At 38.1% G+C, this 20,047-nt stretch overlaps 1 protein-coding gene across 2 annotated transcripts in view; it reads right to left on the bottom strand.

Moving 5' to 3' along the window:
* The window catches only part of egln1a (egl-9 family hypoxia-inducible factor 1a), a 31,097-nt gene that overhangs the window by 1,163 nt on the left and 9,887 nt on the right, over nucleotides 1–20,047 (bottom strand). Inside the window, exons 2-3 of one of the 2 annotated variants that reach the window (XM_038284127.1) lie at nucleotides 9,868–9,987; nucleotides 37–173 (exon numbers count right to left, since the gene is read on the bottom strand). In XM_038284127.1, the coding sequence (XP_038140055.1) occupies nucleotides 37–173; nucleotides 9,868–9,987 (257 nt within the window). The remainder of the gene's footprint in view (nucleotides 1–36; nucleotides 174–9,867; nucleotides 9,988–20,047) is intronic. The other variant, XM_038284128.1, reaches the window with a different exon arrangement.

The following is a 20,047-nucleotide window of genomic DNA, read 5'->3' as shown; positions in this document are numbered from 1 at the left end:
ATGCTGGGCTGAGTGTGTGCAGACTTTGATGCCGACCTTGTGGAGAAAGCAGGCTGAACCTCGTGAGGGTTCCGTCTGTCTGACCAGAAGAGTAGCAGACGGTCAAATTTTGGCTGTATATCAGCAAACTGGGCCTTTCCTTCAGGGAAGATTCGAAGCAGGCCACCGTGTTCCTGAGAGAGCAAAGTACCGCCATTAGAAGAACAAACCAAAGGAGACGCTGAAACTACAAACATCTGAATCAAGAATGTTTGAACAACAAAAAGAAGCTTTAGTTTATCAATTAGCGGAGTGAAGCTCTGGAACAGCTTGCCTGAAAACATTGAACGATGTAAAAGCATCCAGCAATTCAAAAAAGAATATAAGAAAAGTATTTTTGATGAATACAAAAAAAGAGTAATATACAAAAAGTTGGTATATTGTTTGTCTTACTGTAAATAATAGTCCTTTACCACCATGACACATGTAAGCTTATGCTTCATCCTACTCCTTTTTGAAACATGATGCATGTTTGTGAAGCATTCAATGTAAACATTGTTAAATCATATCATGTTTCAAAATAAATGAAATTAAATGAAGAATGAAATCCTACAAAAGCTCATTTATTAGGGATGCACGATATAATCGGCCCCCTATCGGTATCGGCCTGTATCGGCCTTAAAACTGAATATTGGACATCGGCCACCCCACCGATATTTAAGCCGATATTTGATCAGCTTCTGAGTTTCTAAAGTCTAAAAAAAAAGAAAAAAAATACTACTTCTTCTTCTTCCTGAAAAACTTCTTTTTTACAGAATTAAAAACTTCTAAAGATGAGGAAAAAAATATTGATACATTAAAATATCACAATATCTTCATATGCTGATATATTGCCATTTAAAAACACCATATCAATCTCTTTTACTAATGAAATATTGCTATATGTCATCGTTATGCTACGAAATCCCCCGAAAATTCACAAAATTTTGCCATATTTTTATATGTTGATATATTGACGCGGTATCGATCTATTTTACTAACAAAATCTCACAAAAATTTGCAAAATATCACCAGAGTTTGTAACAGAACGAGATTTTGAAAGTAAAATAGATCGATACCGAGTTTTTAAAAATCAATTTGATATCAGCATATGAAAATATATTTGAGTATATTATTTTTCAAAGTGTCAGAAATGGATAACAAAACTGCTATTTTCAATGACTACTTATTTTTGTCCAGCTTTAACATCAATACCGATATCTGTTATCGGCAACATGAGTTTTAGGATTGTAATACACCTAGTGGTGCAACCTGGACACATCTTCAGTGACTCTCCCTAGATCACTGGGTGTTTCGGGTCTTAGTCATACACCCTCACTCGGGCGACCCAGCCGGGGATGATCAGTTCCCCGACTTGTGTCCAGGTAGCGCACTACGCCACGCCTCCCCCCTCCTCAACCAGAGCCACCGTGAAGCCTTTTCAGCTGCTTCCAAGATGTTCTTGGTTGCTCTTCGTCTCTGCAGACCGCAAATCCCTAGGAGTCCAAGGACACGGTGTAGAGATCTGCCTGCGAAGCCCCTGCAGCCCACTTCAATAGGCTCACAGCGGGCCTTCCAGCCATTCCTCCGGCACTCACTTTAAAATATCGGCATATCGGACATCAGCCAAAATCCCAATATCGTGCATCCCTATCATTTATATCCAAAATGTAAGTAAAGCTTATAGATCAATTACACATTGTTAAGCGTCCCAGGCTGCTCACTGATTAATTGTGGCTTCCAGATATTGAAAACACAAAGTAATGTTGGAATATAGGGATATCAAACAAGACTAATAATAAAATATGATTTGCAGCATATGAAAGATATAAAGAAAATCAGTCTGCTGCTGCACTGAGGTTGTGTTTTTATTGGTAATCTGAATAAATAACAGTCTGCAGCATTTACATGTTTGTTTTTATTCCTGCCATAATCTTGTAAAATTTCATAGTTAGTCAACCCCTGCAATTTACAATATTCCTTTTAGAAAGCCGGCTGTGGGCATCATTAGATCTGGAAAAGCTCTAAAAACTCAGATTTATTATCACTTATCGATATCCACAGTTGGAAAATATTGGATCACCGTTTATGATTAGGATCTGGAATAGAGAGCTCTGATTTTTTTCATTCAAGCCTGTTTACTAACCCATAAGGCAGAGTGATACCATGATCATTAAAGCAGGTTTCTGCACTTTTTACTGTGTTTATAAGTACAGTCCTGCCTTAACATGCCATTATCATTATCATAAAAAGGGTAAGCAGAGTGTAGATGTGGTGCATTAACATTTTCTGGGTGATTTTTGTGCTTAATTAGGATTAAAAAAACAACAAGGGGCTCAAACACTAGCAGATGTCATGGCTGCCTACATTATTGTCAACTCTAGAATCTCACTTTGGAGAAAACCCCAATGTCTGGTAGTTTATTCCACCCAACTTTCCATTAAAATGCTCAAATACAACATGCCTGGAATCAACTGCATCCAGATTTTAGGAGTCTCTCCGGACCCAAAATAGATTTTAATTTAAAGACCAGAGCTATTCCTCTTCGTAGATCAGGTTAAACTTCCTTGTGGGGGGAATAAGCAACTGTCTGCTGGACATCTGTCATTTTCATTCCTATATCGGTTTTTCCTTCACTGTCGGCCATAATAATCACAATGAACAAATAGCCTCTGGTTAAAATGAGTTTATAAGATAGAAAAAGATTGAATTTTTGGAAGTTATTTATGGACATGCACATGAAAAAGCTTGTACAGGCAACCATTTTTAAAACCAGATCAAAGAGGAGCGAGAATGTTTAAGGCAGGGCGCTGTCCAAGCCGGAGGGCCAGGAGAAAAGCTCAGGATAGGAAGCAGCAGCAGGGGACGGCTTTCCTGTAGAGGGATAGGAAGAATAACCCACAGGAAAACTGCTCCGGCTGGATAAACGACCTGGAGAGTGAAAAAGCAGATTGCTGCAAGCCTGTTGCCTAAATTCTCACTTTGCTGATATGATAGGACCCTGCGTTCACACGCAAACCCAGAGTGCTAAAAAGGTGCACGCCCTTTGGTGGGCATGAAATGTTATTCTCATTTGAAATATGTTGACTGGAGGGGAAAACCAGTGGTGTGACTACCAGGAATTAATCAAAACACTGGAACCGCAACAGGACAGATGGACTAAAGACCAAAGGGTTTAACACCAGTTTGACCCTGACGTAATGTGTAGTCTAACAAAAGGCCAACACTTCATATTACTAAACTGATTTGGTGTGAGCATCAACACCTGGAGGATGTTAGGAAACTCTTAGGGCATTAACAGCTCTCTGAATAATAATAAAAAACAAATAAAAACCAAGATGGTGGGTGACAGCAGCCCTGTAGATAATTCCTTTTTGTCTCTTCAGTCTGTCAGACAATGTGCCAAGGTTTGACACCCTCATGACATCTGAGAGAACCTCTCACAAGAGGAAGTCACGTGCTGTTGCTGCAGAAACCAGCAGAGCTGTTATCTTCCTCATCAAGGTTTACAGTAAATCGGACTCATTCTGAAAAATACAGGCTTTATTCACTGCTTAACTGACGGTTAATCATGTGCACTTAAACATGCAGCGCCATGCTAAAGTATTCATTGAAAGGCCACACAGCTCACATATCTTCCTGGGATTTTATCAGATTGTCTAACATAACGTAGTGCATAGCTGTGAAGTGAAAGGTACGAAAATAACCTTAGAGTTTAAGATCTCATAAGTAAACATTTGTATTTAGTCGCCTTTACTCTGACATTGCTAAATATAATCCAATGCAGCCAACTGCCTACACACGTCTCAAAATAAATCCATCACCCCTCGCTTAAGAAAAGAAAAGTATAAAAAAACTGTAAACCTTAGACTGGATAGTTCAGATAGGTTAGACAAACGGGTTAATAATCTGACAATCAGCTAAAATTCCCCCTGCCGACTCTGAAGGAGCTGCAGAAAAATGAAACTCTGGTGGAAAAAAGAGCAGACATGACAGCCATCAGTGATGCAATCTACTAATCTGCCATTGATGGAAGAATATTGTTGGCAGAAAGTCATAAGAAGTCCTGTCTGCAGTTTTATATAGGCCACAGAGGGGGACAAAGCAGTAACAATTTTAGGTCTACATAAAGAGGCTGTGTGCGAATGTCCACCCTAATCACTGTATAGGGCACTATATAGTGGTTACGCCATTTTAGTTGAGAGTCCAAAGGTCGAATAGATGAAAAAGTAGTGGATTCGAAATTTCCCACAATGCTCCTTTAAAAGTAGTGACCATCCGTGGTCACTAGACGAGTAGATATGCTTTACGAAGAGAGCTCTCCTCGCAAAGCATAATGGGATTTGTTGTCACAGCGGCCCGTTGTTGGGTACAAAAAAAGGCCAATTTATGCTTTTGACGCATAGCCTCTGCAACCGTCAAATCGGTCTCTGTGCTGACGTACATGTCGGACAGTCACAAACCCACGCAGACCTCAAGCGGAAGTGCGCAGACAAAAAGCAGCTGTGATAGGTCCCTGTTATGCCTTTCTGGATGTCTGTGTGGTTTTCCTTCTCGATTCGGTGCCGGGGAACAACTACAATGGACATCCTATGCGTCCTCCTTTGTGTTTTTGCCAACTCCATCAACAGAACCTGTTCCTCTTCGATGTCTAGCAATTCTAGATCCATCTCCGTGACCATGATAGCTTGCAGACGTGCCATTGTTGTTTTGGAAGATAAGCATTCCCACAGGCGCCTCCGAAGTTCTCATGATTATCCGCCAAATTTCTTGCGAGTTCTCGAATAGGCTCTGACCTTGTGCTTTGGCGGGAAACTGCTGTGCTTCACTAGAAATTCCAGACCGACAGTGCAGAAGCATACCAGCCAAACTGGTTTGCAACCAGACCCAGGCGACATCTGATGTGTGCGGTTGCAGAAGTATAATCTACCCTTAACAAAAATGGCGTAAGCACAGTGCACAGAGGCGGAGTCACGTGACCAACTGGAAGCGAAAAATAGTGATCATCTGTCCCAACGGTCAGTTAACCGAGTTCACTATGAAGTCCACTATATAGTCCCTACTCTATTTAGTGATTGAGGTATTTATGGGTCAGGGCGGACATTCGGACACAGCCCCACTGTAGATCACCCTAAATGCACCATTCCAACTGTGAAACATGGCGGCTGGCATCATTACTCTTTGTTAAATTTATTTAGATTGAATGGCAGATAGATGGATCTAATCTTAGAAGAAAACCTTAACCAGACTAGAGATTGGGTGAGTAGTGCACCTTCCAGCATAGAGCTACAACATAGAACTACACTGGGTCAAAGCAAAACATATTCATGTTTGAGTGGTCTAGTCAAAGTCCACAACTAAATCTAGTAGTGAATATTTGGTAAGACCTGAAATCTGTCTTTAAAGACACTTTCAAGCCAATGTGACTGACCTTTAATGTCTATAATCATTAAAGGTCCCACCAATTATAGGTATTTTGTATTTTGTTTTAGCTGGAATGGTTCTAGTAGTTAATAATATCAAAATATTATTAAACTATTGTTTATTTTCACCAATAGATTTAGAAGTGCTTCATAGAAGTTCACATGTAAGCCTCCCTCATTATGGAATTTAAATGCTTCAGTTTCAAATTCTTTATGCAAGTTGAAGGTTCTCTCAGTTGTCTTGCAGCTTTAAATAGTTTGTAAAGCAGCAGCACAGCTCACCAAAGATGTGGTCGGGTTAATAAGAGACCAAATGACAATGGTTCATTTGTCAACGGTGTTCTAGATCAGTCAGGGGATGATGCATGGACCTTACAGATATAATGCAACACCTTCAATTAGTTGACACCACCCACACTGTAACCGTTGCAAGGAAAGGATTTATATAGGGTTAATACAGGAATGAGTAACTCTATTTTAATGCTTTTTAATGCTCTTAGAAATAATTTTAATGCCATCAACAAGTACCCATGACTCTCATATATATACATACAACACGGCAAAATCTTTCGTCATCTTTACCGTCGACAGGAAGCAGCCGTGTCCCAAAATCCTTGTTTTCCTGTCACTTTTGTTGAAAATTGCATTTTCCCATTCTCTAGCTTTTTCGCCTCGGAATTCTTTTCCAACCATATGTCTTTACGATCAACTAGAAGCCATTCCGCGCAAACACGCGGAACCAGTTGTATCCGCTAAAATATATCTGACAAAATTGTTTTATGTATAAATGCGTGCGTGCGTATATATATTCTTTTTTTTTTTTTTTCTAAATAAAGCATTTTAAATGCCCCTATAATCACATTTAATCAATTTTAATGCCAATTAAGGCCTTATTTTTAATGATTTTTATTGATCCGGGAAACCCCCGTTACAACACAGATAAACAAGGAAACTTGGCGTCTCTTCTGAAAAAAAAAAAAAAAAAAACAGAGTGGGAAGATTAAGAAAAGTTATAAATCAAGATGAATGGATCTAAGCCACATCATTTGTTTGCCGTTTCAAGGTGCATAGGTCATAAAGTAAGCCGATGTATTGACATAAAAATCCAAGTCAAATCGACAACCTCAAAGTCAAAATGAGTTAAGACAGCAGGAGAATAAACATGCAGAACACTAATTAAATTTGGAACCAACTTGAAAGTTTATCATAAAATTAAAAAAGGAAAATTGTCTAAAGATAAACATAAGTAAATGCTCTTTCTTCTACCTCCTAATATACATTTTCTACTGAATATCAGTCTGCTGTTACTGTTTGAAACCAAAATCCTTGTTTATGCTAACAATCTTAGCCAATAAAGCTAATTGTAATGGTTAATGATTTAGCATAATTGAAAAGTGACCAAAATATGACTGGTTTGTAAAGGGTCAGATGATCATGATTGTCTAATTAACTGATACAATAAATAGTCATAAGTGACGTGTAAATTATTAAACACTACTTTATCTAATCTTTGGGAGTTTTTTTTTTTTAAACTACTAAGACTTTGTTTTTTGTTTTTTTACAATCTTTACTATGATCCAGCTTCAACAGGTGGAGTAAGGTATTTTAGGGCTGCAACTAACAATTACTTTGCAAATTGATTAATCCGTCATTTATTTTTTCGATTAATCGATTGATAATCAGATAGCCAAAGGTTCCTTAAAAAAGACATTTTATGAAATTAAACCAAGTTAAACTAAAACTTTTCCACTTGAGTGCTGGATAGAGAATATTGAAAGAGAAAATCTTAAAAGCAAAATGCTTTACATATTTTTTTTTTTTTTACAATTTTGATATAATAACTGCTCTAAGTGGGTCGCTCTGTCAGCTGGAGGCAAGTTTTAGAATCTCTTTGCTCCAGTTAATGATGAATTGATTACTAAATTAGTTGTCGATCATTTCAATAATCAATTAATCATGATTAATCTGATTTATTGTATCAGCACTTACTGTATGCATTTCTTCAAATATACTAATCATGTGTCTAATATACATTGTGGCAAATATTTGTCAAATATGACAAATATTTTGTTGCAGTATTCTTTTTTCCCCTAACAGTAATTTAATTCTTTTTTTTTTTTTACTTAAGACAGAGAACAAAAAACAAAACATAAAATATCCTTGCAAAGATATCTTTGGTATATTACAAAGAGTAACTTGTCTTAAATGCATACATATACATACATGCACATCTATATGAACCCTCTTCCTTTCTTCCTTTTATATTTATAATATTAGTGTTAGGAGCTGCAAAGTTTAAAAATATCAGCCATCTTCAGGATGGACCAGGTTTAGATCAGTGTTTTTATTAAATGCAGCAAAATATTTTCAGATGCCTTCTGCTATCCTTCAGCATTTAAGTTACTCTTTCCTAGGGGTGTGAATAATAATCGTTTTGTATCGATGCATCGATCCAACAGCCGACGGTCCGATGCATCGACACGCCCCATTTGCTCCTGGGCGTAATTCTCCCTCCCGTCCTGCAGTGGCGCTAAACCTATTTTGCCCTCCTACCTCGCTTCCTGGTTATATTACAGCAGTTTGTTGCAGTGAGCTTGACACAGACATTTTTGATTTATGCTTAATATTGAAGCGTGGTCTGTGCTACACACTGTGGGTCTAGATACGGCCGAGGCGGTGAGGAAGTGGGGGCGAGTTTAGTCCGACGACGGAGGGACATGAGGGCCAAAAAGAGCGGAGATCCAGGTGGAAAAAGGGTCCTAGCGGTCTCGCGCACCTCGCTCTTCTAGCGGGTCAAACTTTACGAGTTGTTTTTCGCAATTTCAGTCATAAAAAAGAAAAAACAAGCCGGCCTCCGGTCTACGGCACTGTCTGCAGTCAGCTACAATTTGGGAGAGGTGCAGCGGAGCGTCTGTGGTGGGGGCGGGACGTCTGGAGCCGAGGTATTGCATTGCACTCATTGCACTGATTTTGTGCAGTATTTTTTGATGCAAGGCCTTTCAGAATCTATAATCCAGGGGAATTATTTTTCAGTGAATGAGTTGGAGTACAGCTTTTTAATTCTGTTATTTGCTGTTGTTTCTCAAAAAAAAAAAATGCATGACGATATTACAGCTTTCATTGATTTATGTTAAATTTGAAACCTTGTCTAGCCTGTAAGGTAAAAAAAAACAAAAAAAAAATTACCAATTAATCGAATCGAATCGTGGTGTATTCCTGAGTATCGAAAATAATCGAATTGTTGGGTCAGGAAATCGATACTGAATCGAATCGCCTTGATTGATGTGATTTACACCCCTACTCTTTCAATTAGTAAATTTAACAGCATTTGTTTAAACCACTGCACTGCATGTGGTGTTGTAATTTTCCTCCGCTGAAGTGCAATACATTTCTTAGAAAAGAACGGGCTTAGTTCCAGAAACAGCTTCTTGTTTTTATCGAGTATGTCTTCCTGGATATATGCCTAGAATAAAAAGATTGATGGAAAAGGTTTTAAAGTATTTTTTTTTAACTGAAGCTTCCCAAAACTTGCGTGTATAATTTTACATTTCCAGAAACAGTGGGATGATGTGTCTCCGCTCTCAGTAGATTTCGTACATATATCCAGGTTATTTGTGTTAGACGAGTTCTGTATAAACTCACCACATATTTTTGACCCATTCATTTTAATCTGGTGACTGTGGTCTCCGAGTCAGCACAAGCTTTTTTCAATCATGATCATCAACTTCCCACTGCAGATCCTTATTCAGACCAACCAGCCCTCAGGCTCTAAAAATCAGAACTGATCCTCTCCTTGCAGCATATTTATATTCTACTGGTTTTGTAGTTATATTATTTTTGTTTTTTCAAAATTCTCAATTGGAGATACTTGAACTATCTATCTTTATTTAAAGTTCATTGAAATGTAATTTTTCAAAGCAGATCATTATACTTGAATCTGGTATTTGCTCTTCCTGATGAAAAGTCTTGGTTGCCCAATAATCAGCTGTAAAAAAAAACCCTCACTCTTGCCTTTTATTTATGATAATTTTATAGCAAAGCTCAGAAACTTAATGCATTGTTTCCTTTAGAAGAACAGCATTATTTTTAGCTATTTTAAACTTCCCCCCAAAAAATTAAATAGCAAAAAAATTATGATCAGAGTTATTCTAAACAGCCAAGTTTTTAAGGGCAGGTATCTCATATAACAAGCAAACTTGAACGAGTTCACCATCTCTTCCCTTCAATTTTTTTCTTTCCCCTTATTTCTAACTGAAAGTTTTACTCAAAAGCTATTCTCAGTAACAAAAAAAACATTAAATTTTCTTATATTTGCTAATCAATTCATTCTGATTCTGTGATTTAGGTACATCAACCTAAATTTTTGGAGCACTTTCCTAAAAATCGGCTTGCAGAAAAAGAAAGTTCTTAGACGTTACTCTCATACCTTGGCATTCCAATCTCTGTTAAGGTAATATATGCATGTGACGCAGCGTCCGTCGCCATTGGGATTATCCACATGGCGCACATAACCAGTTCCGTTTCCCGGGTAACAGGCCACCATTGCCTGAGGAGGGAGATAGAGATGGAAAAATGTGATTAGTATAAACAGACTCACAGTGAAACAAGCACGCTTCTACTGTCACTAACCTTCTAACGGACATTAAGTTGGAAAGTGAAGGAAAAACAATTTCAAGAGTGAATGAAACTCAAGTCAACCTGTTCAAACAGTAAACGTAAATTAAATGAAAATGGAAATAAGCAGAGGCCGGATTCGCACCGCCTGCCCTATAATACCCCTTCTGAATCATGTGAACATAAACCAGGAATATTGTGCTGCATGATAACTTCCCTTTGCCCCTTCCTGCTGTTATAAGACTTCCATGATCTGCTGACAGTTGGCTGTAAAACCCACTAGCTCTTGTATACTTCTTGGAGTAAACAGAAAACTGGCACTCTGTAGAAAATACCCCTCGATGAAAAGGATAAGCACCAGAGGTAATTCCAACATCCTGGACTAACAGGAAAAACATACATTTCTTTATATATTTTTAAAATAGGAAAAAAAAAAGTAACAATTTTCTTCCTGGGTGTTTGAAACAAGAAGCTTGCTTTAGGAATCAAATAAAAAAATACATAAAGTCTCCTTCCATTTCTTTCATCACATTATTGAATACCCTCCCATATATCATCACCGTCAAATTCAAAATGGTACAACAGGAGTAGTTTGATGGTTTTCCAGGTATCTGTTGGATAAAAAAAGTCAGACATCTCAGTTCAGAAATGTGCAGTTCTAGAGACGGCTAAGATACTATGAAGAACCTTCAAACTCCCAGGCCTCTGGTAGAGAACCAGAGCCTGAAGAAGATTTCCCCGCCCTCAAGCACCAGGGGTGGGTGAGCGAACAGTTTGGTGTAGACACACAAAAAATAACTGTATAATTGATCCAGAGTTATTGGCATTATTTGCATTTTTACAAATGTACTAAAATTGGCAGAAATTTCAAAAAGGAACATTCGAGGTCTGACCGTAACATCCTAAATATAAAAGTTAATTTGTGCCCCTGACCATATGGCTACAATAAACTCTCTTAAACACACTTTTACATTTTTTAAAGAAATGCAGGGATAATGATTAACAGTTTACAGATCTCAAGAAACCAACAGGTTTCTTGAGTTTGGAATTAAATTCTACTTTTTGCAGTGGGCTAGCCAAAGACTTCAATCGGACGGAGAATCAGTGGAGAGAAGTAAAAATTAGGGTGAAGGAAAGGAGGCTTTCAAATCTCACACTTAAAGCTACAGTGTGTAATTTTCAGCGACATCTAACGTCCAGACTGCAGACCGCAGCAACATGAACATCCCCCCCAACAGTACGGCGAGCATTACGGGACAAAATGTCTTCCACAACCTCCGCATTACCTACCTTCTCAAGTGATGAGGTTTGTTTACATAGATAATTCTACAGACAGTATTCTCAGGCATAATACTGCCATCTATTGTTCAGTACCGTCTCAGTTCATCTCTCTCAACTTGCCGTAGTTACTTTCGAGCGTAATGGGCGATCTCGCAATCGCTAGTTTGTTGGCTCTGCGCTGCCGTAGCGCAAAGATGTCTGCCTCCATGGCAGCGAGACCCGCTCCTATGTAATTATAAATAACGAATTCTAAGGCAACGCAAATATTAAGGTTAAGAGGCTGAGCTCGTAGATGATGATAAATAACATAGTTATGTATAATATATTACATTTCTAACTGTATATCCCTGTAATTATTACACACTGTAGCTTTAAAGCTCATGAGATAAAGCTTCCATTTATCAACGGAAACATGGAAAACGCTGCTTGGCAAATATAAAAAAAACATTTTTTAAGGAAAACATAAAAATTTTGTTTTTTCTCTCGGAACTGAGTAAACAGTTTTGGATGGAATAAGTTTGTTTTTAAACTGATACTGTTTTTATTGCTTAATTTCCATCATAAAGATGCTCGTTTCCATTGAGGAACAAACATTTAGATTAGATTTTTTTTGGGGGGGATCCGTCCAAATCTGTCTCATCTTTCAGCCAGCTGACAAGCACTGCGCAGCAACAAGGGGTCTTGCTGCTCCATGCTTCATTGAGCTGGAGAAAAACTCTGCTCCCTCTGGTTTACACCACTGGGTGGAAACTGATATAAAGGACTGAACATTTTAATTGTTTTGAGATCGTTTAAAACTGCTGCATACGCTGAAGTATTAACCTGGCTGAATACAGCAACAGTGTCTGAGCTGAAAGTGGATCTGAGGTGACCGGTAAACATGCACCAAAAGAAGCAGATCAGCCCTCATACACAGCAGCATCAACACAGTGATACGGTGGAGAAAAGGCAAGTTGGGCCACATTCTTTCAGGAACTTGCATCAACATAAACCATAGCAACATTATTATAAACTCCCGAAGCTGAGTAAACCTCTTCACAATATTTGGATGCAAAAGGAAAATGTCTGCAGAAATGAAAAGACAAGTTAGGGAAAAAAAAAAAAAAAAAAAAAAAAAAAAAAAAACTCCATTTAAAAGTTGCAGTCTTTGACATCACATGTGTGCCACAATCTTGTTTTCCTGCGCATCTGATCTGAGCTGCTTGCGTCTGTCGGCATTGTGCTTACATCTACGGAGATGCAGGTTACCACTGGAATGCACGATATCAGGGCCTTCAAAGGTTGAAAACAACAGAACTCCAACGTAAAGAGGAGGGAGGCAGGGGATGCCTCCTCTGGTCCTCTAACATAAAAAAAAAAGATGAGGTGATCCTGGAAATAACCGAGTGAGGCTCACGCATAGCCGACAAAAGGACTTCCTGTGTGTAAGACGCAATGGTTTGCTTTTCTGTTTGTTTTGGTGAGTTAAATAGCAACGCAGAGAAAGAGGGAGAGGGGCACAGACAGCGAAAGCAGAGGGGTGGGGCTGCAGCTCACAGGGAGGAATGAACTGCTGTAAACTTTGACTCCTGGCCTCCCTCCAGAGAGAGCACTATTTTAATGGTTGTGCTACGTGCAGAGCGTGAGGAAGGTTGGATTATCCTCCGCTGTGTCACCCCTCCCACTCTTAACTGCTGGGCTCACCCTACCAGACTCGAGATGGGTCAAGTGTGGATTCAGATGTGTGTGAGGGGTGTGTGGGTCGACTTAAGGTGACAGAGAGAACTACAGCGGACACAGCAGTTTCGCCTTCCTCTGTCCTTCTAGCGGAAGCTCGGCGTCTTCTCTTAAATCTCCAGCTACAGAAGGAAAACTTTTCTTCTTCAGACTTATTTTTAAAAAAGGATGAAAAGAAGCATGGCAAGATTTTATGACCTATAAGTTTTTGGATTGACTAAAAATAGAAAAAAACAGAAGGGCACACAATGGAAGTGTGTTGTACTTTATTCACAGAAAATACATCACATAGAGCTATTGTGTAGATGTGCCAACCTTGAATGAAGTGCTGTTTATTTCCAGTTTGCCTTTCATGTGTTCTGGTCATGAGAACCTAACAAGCTGAAGCACACAGAAGAAACACATCTTAAAGTCCTTATTCAGGTGAGAGCAAAAACCTCCAAAAAAAAGATGTGACATATATACCAAAAACGACAGAAGGGTCACTACTGTTTATAATCGGAGAGGTTTTGGATGCATAGATTATTTTTTAAAGCCGCCTTTAAACTTATCCCTCTCTGCTCCTGACCTTTTAAAAATCATTCGAGCTCCCATTTTTTCAGCCACCCACTCTTCCGCGTTCCTCCGTGGCCCTCATTAAGCGGCTGACCTTGCTCCTCATGTTGTTTGTTTACATTCCACAAGCACAGCTTCAGAGGCCAACTGGCGTTTACGTGCAGAGAACAGGAGGAACGGAGGTCACCAAACCGGGCTCTGAGGGGCCATCAATGAGGCTAGAAGGGGCTCCATTTTTTTACTCACTACAAACATGAAAATACTAAATAAAATAATGCAGTGTTTACACAACACATTTAAAAGGTTTGGACCTTTTGGTATCCAGGATTTTACAGGTTCAGGACCAAAACATTATGTGGTATTTAAAGTAAACTTAAATATCCTGGTAGCATGTTTCTTCTCAGTACTTTTATAATTCAGTCAAAACAAAACACGTTTGGGAAAAATAATCCAGTAAAAGGTTAAGTGCTTTAGAGAGAAGCAAGTTTAAGTACGAAGGGATAAATGAGCTAAAACATTCAGGCAGCTGGTTGGCAAACAGCCCTGTAGCTGAATAAGAAGATTTTAAGTGTTTCTGAGCCAAAAGGAAAAGTTTTCCAGAGTTACTCATAAAGCTTAAGGCTAATAACTTGGATTTAGAGATTTCTGTAAAGCTAGCCACTTGGTGCTCTTAGCCAGGGCTTTCATTGTAGAGAAAACCTTTGCATTATTTAGGAGAATATATATATATATATATATATATATATATATATATATATATATATATATATATATATTCAAATATATTTTGGACTTTATTAAACTGATTCAATATTTCTGTATATAGGTTGCTTGTATAAAGATCTACATAAATAGATAAATAATAAAGAGCAGAATCCATTACATACAAAATCCTACATTTATTTAAATGTATTTTTAAGATAACCTGATTACTGGTCTGGTATCACGTCATCTACATCCACTGTGGTGATTGATGGACTGAGGTGGGGCGGAAAGCTGAAAAGGATCTGCTCACTTCACAGGAGAGATCCCAATCCAAACACGGAGCACAAACAGTTTTAGACTGAGACCTTGTAGCAAGAATGAGTGTGGGAATCAAGACAGTTGGAGGAACTCTCCGTTTCTTCTGACATTTTTGCCTACAACGAGTAGTGCTGGGTACCGAACATCGGTTCTTTTATGGTACCGACCGAAATGCTTCGGTTCTACAGAGTATCCAAACATGCCTCGTCTTTCGGTACCAAGTCTCGGTGATTGGCTGTAACACTTCATGTGATTGGGTCATCCAGGAAAAATACATAGGTGGTCGCGCCTACAGCCAGGGCTCCTGTGTATCTGTTGTGAACTGGTTGTGAGCGTCGTGGAACCCCTTTAAAATGCCCCCCAGGTCAAAAGTATGGCTTCACTTTATTAAGACTGATGCCAATAGTGCGCAATGCAATACATCATGCACAGAAACAATTTAAGAGTCGAAAGTTGCTCAGTGTTTGACTGCAAGAAGAGTGGGCCGCATCCAGCGCGACCATCCTCTTCTCAGCAGCCCGTGGGCAGAGCAAAGCCAGAGCGGAGTGAAACATGCTGCTTTTACACCGGACGCAGCAGGAGCAGCAAAATCGCGTCCTTTTTGCTCTTTGTACCAGCTTCTGACGCGTGGCTGAAGCAGCTTTGCTGCTCTGACGCGCGTTGGGCGGAGCGACTCTGTCCTTTATTTGCCTTGCAGCTATATTTGCTGTGATCAGTGGGAATAAAGTCGTTTTATTATGTTTTTAAGTGGGAAAATCCACCTGAAAACTTAATCAGTGCAGTCAGTTCATCCAGATTTACCATCCTGCCTTCCAATATTATTTCTGTCGGAGCCGCTCAGACCCCCACATACCGGCTGTGCACTGTCAGTAGGAATCCCATTCAACGGGCTTGTTTGTCTCCTGAGAAAGCAGACATGTCAATTTTTCTAAAGAAAAACTGCTAAGTAAAAAGGTCCTCACATTGTAACATTGAATATTAGACACCGACTTGTTTGCAACTGTTCTTCTTCACTGAAATTTGTTTTTTTATGTAAAAGGAAAAATGAAAATGGAAAAATCAGAGCTTAAAATAAAACTCAAGATTTGTACTTTATCATGTTGTGTAATTTTCTTTTTCTTCGAATTGATATTATAAAACTGGTATCGAAAAAAGTTTTGTCCAGGAACGGGTATCGAAGTGAAGGTATCGGTATTGGTACCGGCACCGAAAATTTTTGAACAATACCCAGCCCTAACATCGAGTTATTTTGCTCCTTTATTGTTCACAGCTGGATGTAAACAGTGAAAGGACGTTTAATAGCACAAGCATTAGTTTTTGAATTTTCACTTCCAGGTTCTATTTAAATGTTGTTAAAATGGTTAAACAATGTTGATATCAAACACCATCTTTATGCAAAATATAAACCCAGAAGCTGATCTCAGTACGCTGCTTAAGAATAACTTCCAATTTCAATCAATCATTAATGAATCCTGGAGGAAACTTTTAATATTTTAGATCTCTAATTCTTCCACATTCAATTCAATTAAAAAATACAGAAAAATGAAAATCAGGTTAGATGCATTTCCATCCACTGGAGTGAGTTAGTCAATTACTTCATAAACTTATCTGTAATAAACAGGAAACAGAGGAAGCAAACAAACTGGAAGCATACATCAGTAACGGAACAAGGTTTTAATAAAGGTGTTGCAAGTTACAAGTGTTTCTTCTTTCATCGTGTCAGTCATGTTATATGCCATACAAAGAGGTCAAGAGAAATGGGACTCTAATGGGACTTTAGCAGCAGAAATGGCCGATCAGTCATGTCAGGTAGAAAGTATTCCACAAATGTGTTTTGATTTTTTGCAAAAACCACCTAAAATGAGTAAAACTTTTGTAAAATTTTGTAAGTTGCTTGGAATTTTGAAGATCTTCTAATCTGATAACTCAAAATGTTCATAAAAATGTGACGGAAATTAGTCCTTTATTTTTATTAAGAAAAGTGTGACTAATTGAAAGGCTCATCAAAAGGAGATAGTCTGACGCATAAGAGCTATTATTAGCATGTTGTATTTGTGTTACTCTAAGGGTGGAAAATGAAAAATATGTACAATATATTCAGTTATTTGCTGCTTCTCTCATGCTCTGATAGCCTGGCCCGTCAGTGGATAGCTGGGCGTGTCTTGGTAGGTTTACAGAAAGGCTACAATATATCACAACATAAATATTACCTGTACCACATTTATGAGAATTACAGCATGTTTCAAGGCGCTGTGCTTCTCTATTTTATGCTATACTCATACTAATCTTTAGCCAATTACTTCAACAGGAACCAGCCAGACCTCATTAACTTAAGATAATCTAAGTAAACTGACCCAAGTTCTCTATAACTTCATTCAAAACCTCAATTGACATTTATTAATATGAATTCTACAGGGTTTATACAGGAATGAGTAACTCTAATTTAATGTTTTGTGATGCTCTTAAAAATAATTTTAATGCCATCAACAAGTAGCCATGACACTCATATATATATATTAGGGGTGGAACTGTTCACAAAATCCATGGTTCGGTTCGATTCACGGTTTCTGGTCACGGTTTTCGGTCGATTTGATACATGTTGATTGTTACACTGACATTCCATAAAAAATTATGAAATTAATGAAAAAATCTCCCTAAAAATAATGGATTGTAATTATTTTAAATGATCCGCGGAAACCCTGGATCATTTCCGTATGTTTTGCTGCTTTGAATTTAATCATCTGGCGCATGCTCTCTAACCTTTCGACTTAATGATTTTTAATGACCCGCGGAAACCCTGTTCTATTTAGGGGGACCAGAGCTGAGGAAGATGAATACATATGCACACCGCACTTTTAAGATTTTGTTTTCAATTCAAGAAGAAAAAAAATCTCAAAAGTAAACAAAAGTTTCACTTCATAAAAATTTGCTAGCTGGTGTTAAAAAAATCTAATATAATCTAAAGATGCTGAGTTTGTAAAATAGGAAAAATGAGAAAAACATTTAAGTGGTATCGAATATAAAAAAAAGGCATACTGAACCCATAACATAAACAAATAAATATATGCATAAAATTAGAATAACAGATGCAATTTTGTTCCCCATATAACAATCTTTCCTACAAGCCTAATCCATATATCCTCCATTACGACCTAAACCAGCTCAGTTTGTTCTCTGAACAATATTCAAGGATCATGAAGAATGCCTGGATTGATCCCTAGTGGCTGCCCTGTTTGTATGCGCCTGTGATTGATGGGTCAAGCGTTTAGTCTGACAGAAAACAAAACAATAAGCAGGAAAAAAGTGGCACGCAAGCTGCTGCTTCAAGAAGGCTGGTGCTGTGAGCGGAAGGAAGAACCGTCCACACAGCCTATAGCATAATATACAGCTGGCTCCAGTGCACAGCCACCGCCATTACAAGACTTCCTCTCCTCTACGTATATTGCAGAGCATCAGAATATAGGTCAACGGTCAACCTCTGTCTGAAAGTATCTGTCACATTTCAAATGCCAAAAAAAAAAAAGTGTTTAATTTTTTTTATTTAATTTTATTCATTTTTACGATGAAGAACCTTGTTATGTTAGTGCAATAATGTGAATAAGTGTGAACTAACTCGAAGAATTTTATCCTGCTTTTCAGATCATTGATCTAATGACCAATTTTCCTTCACCAATTACTCCTCTATATTGCATCCTATGAACCGTTCCCATCCCACTCTTAAAACATCACATTCAGTTCACGATTCAGTTTAATTGGTGTATAGAGACTGTAAAACATGCCTTTAGCTGACAGACCGACCCACTTAGAGCAGTAATTATATCAAAATTGTAAAACAATATGTAAATATTTTTCATTTGAGATAAAAAAAAAAAATCAAGTGGAAAGTTTGAGTTTCGCCTGGTTTCATTTCGCAAAAAAAAAAAAAAAAAAGTCTTTAAAGAATCTTTTGCCAACCGATTATTGATTGATTAATCGAAAAAATAATCAACAGATTAATCGATTTGCAAAATATTCTTAGTTGCAACCCAACTTCATTGTACCTAATTGGGATTTTATAGGGCAGCACAAATAAGCAGATAACTGTGAGGTGAAAGGAAATGGACAAATGGTTTCCAAATCTAGAAAAAAAATATTTATAAAAATGGAGTTCATGTCCACTCAGCCCATTTAATTCTTTATAGAACCAGATTTGAGGCAATTCATCAAACTTTTTCTTTGCCAAATAGCTGAAGGTCATATAGACAGGATAAGGAGTGTGTGTGTTTCTGACTTTGACTAGGCCAATTTAAAACATGCTTAGATCTAAACCATCCTATAGCACTTCTGGCTGAATTTTAGGGTCGCAAGTTTCGTGAAACCCTCAAAAGATTTCCTTGTAGTGATCCCTGTTTATAAACTCTCCTCAGCCTCCCACCCACAGTGACTTATGATTTTTCACACACCGCTTGTGGCATGTATGAGAAATGTTTGTGTCATTTTGATCTCATATATGCAGATCATCTTCAATCAGGTATTTGCAGAAATCCCTATATGACATGAGGCAGGCAGCAAATTGGACGTCCTCTGTCTACACTTGAAAAATGTTGCTCTTGCCTTTCATCCAAAAAGGCGAGCTTTGTCAGGTGCAGGGCTAATAAATTTCATGTCAACAATTTCCGTGGAACTGGGAGGGAAACAAGAGAAAAGGGTACTGAGCACTAAAAGGCTTTGCAGATCATTAAATAAACAAATTTTAAAGAGAAAAACATGTTTTTTTTTTTATATATTTTACTTCACAACTTTGCACAATTGTGCTGGATATTCTGGTTCCCCTGAAATCTATACGATTTGTGGAGGTAATGTAATAAAAATTGAGAAACGTTCAAAAGGATTGAAGAGTTTAGTTTGTCTTAGCTGCATTACTGTGTTATAACTAATTTAGCTTTTGCCAATTTCCCTGTGTCACTGCGGACAGTCTTTTTTCTTTTCTTTTTTGCAGCAGATATCAGTGCGGAAACAGATGCTAATATTGATTCACATGCTTTTATGTAAGGCAGCAGGCTTGATGGGTGCATTACTTCAGGATGGGTTATTCAATATGGTCGTTAAGGGGTTTAGAGGAATATTCTGCATCAGTCAGCCAGTAGCTTTCTTTCAAGTTAAGTACATTTAAACACCTGTAGAGCTGGAAAATGTGCAAGGTAGACATATTTGTACTAGATGCAAACACTAATTGGATCGAAACCAAATCATGGGCTGGGAGGAATTTCTAATGGTACGATTTGTTGTTTGGGACAGGATGTTTAAAAACCTGGCTAGAAGCTATTATGTTGAAATCTAGGCTGAACGTTTTAGAGTGTCATGGTCCTGCAAGACGAGTGGTCTCCTCAGTATGAGGTCTGGAGCAGGTTTTCATCCAGGCGGTCTCTGTTCTTTGC

This window comes from Cyprinodon tularosa, unplaced genomic scaffold (genome assembly GCF_016077235.1).
Source record: "Cyprinodon tularosa strain WSP-4 unplaced genomic scaffold, ASM1607723v1 ctg199, whole genome shotgun sequence".
In the NCBI taxonomy this organism is placed as follows: domain Eukaryota; kingdom Metazoa; phylum Chordata; class Actinopteri; order Cyprinodontiformes; family Cyprinodontidae; genus Cyprinodon; species Cyprinodon tularosa.
This window is presented reverse-complemented; position numbering and strand designations above follow the sequence as displayed.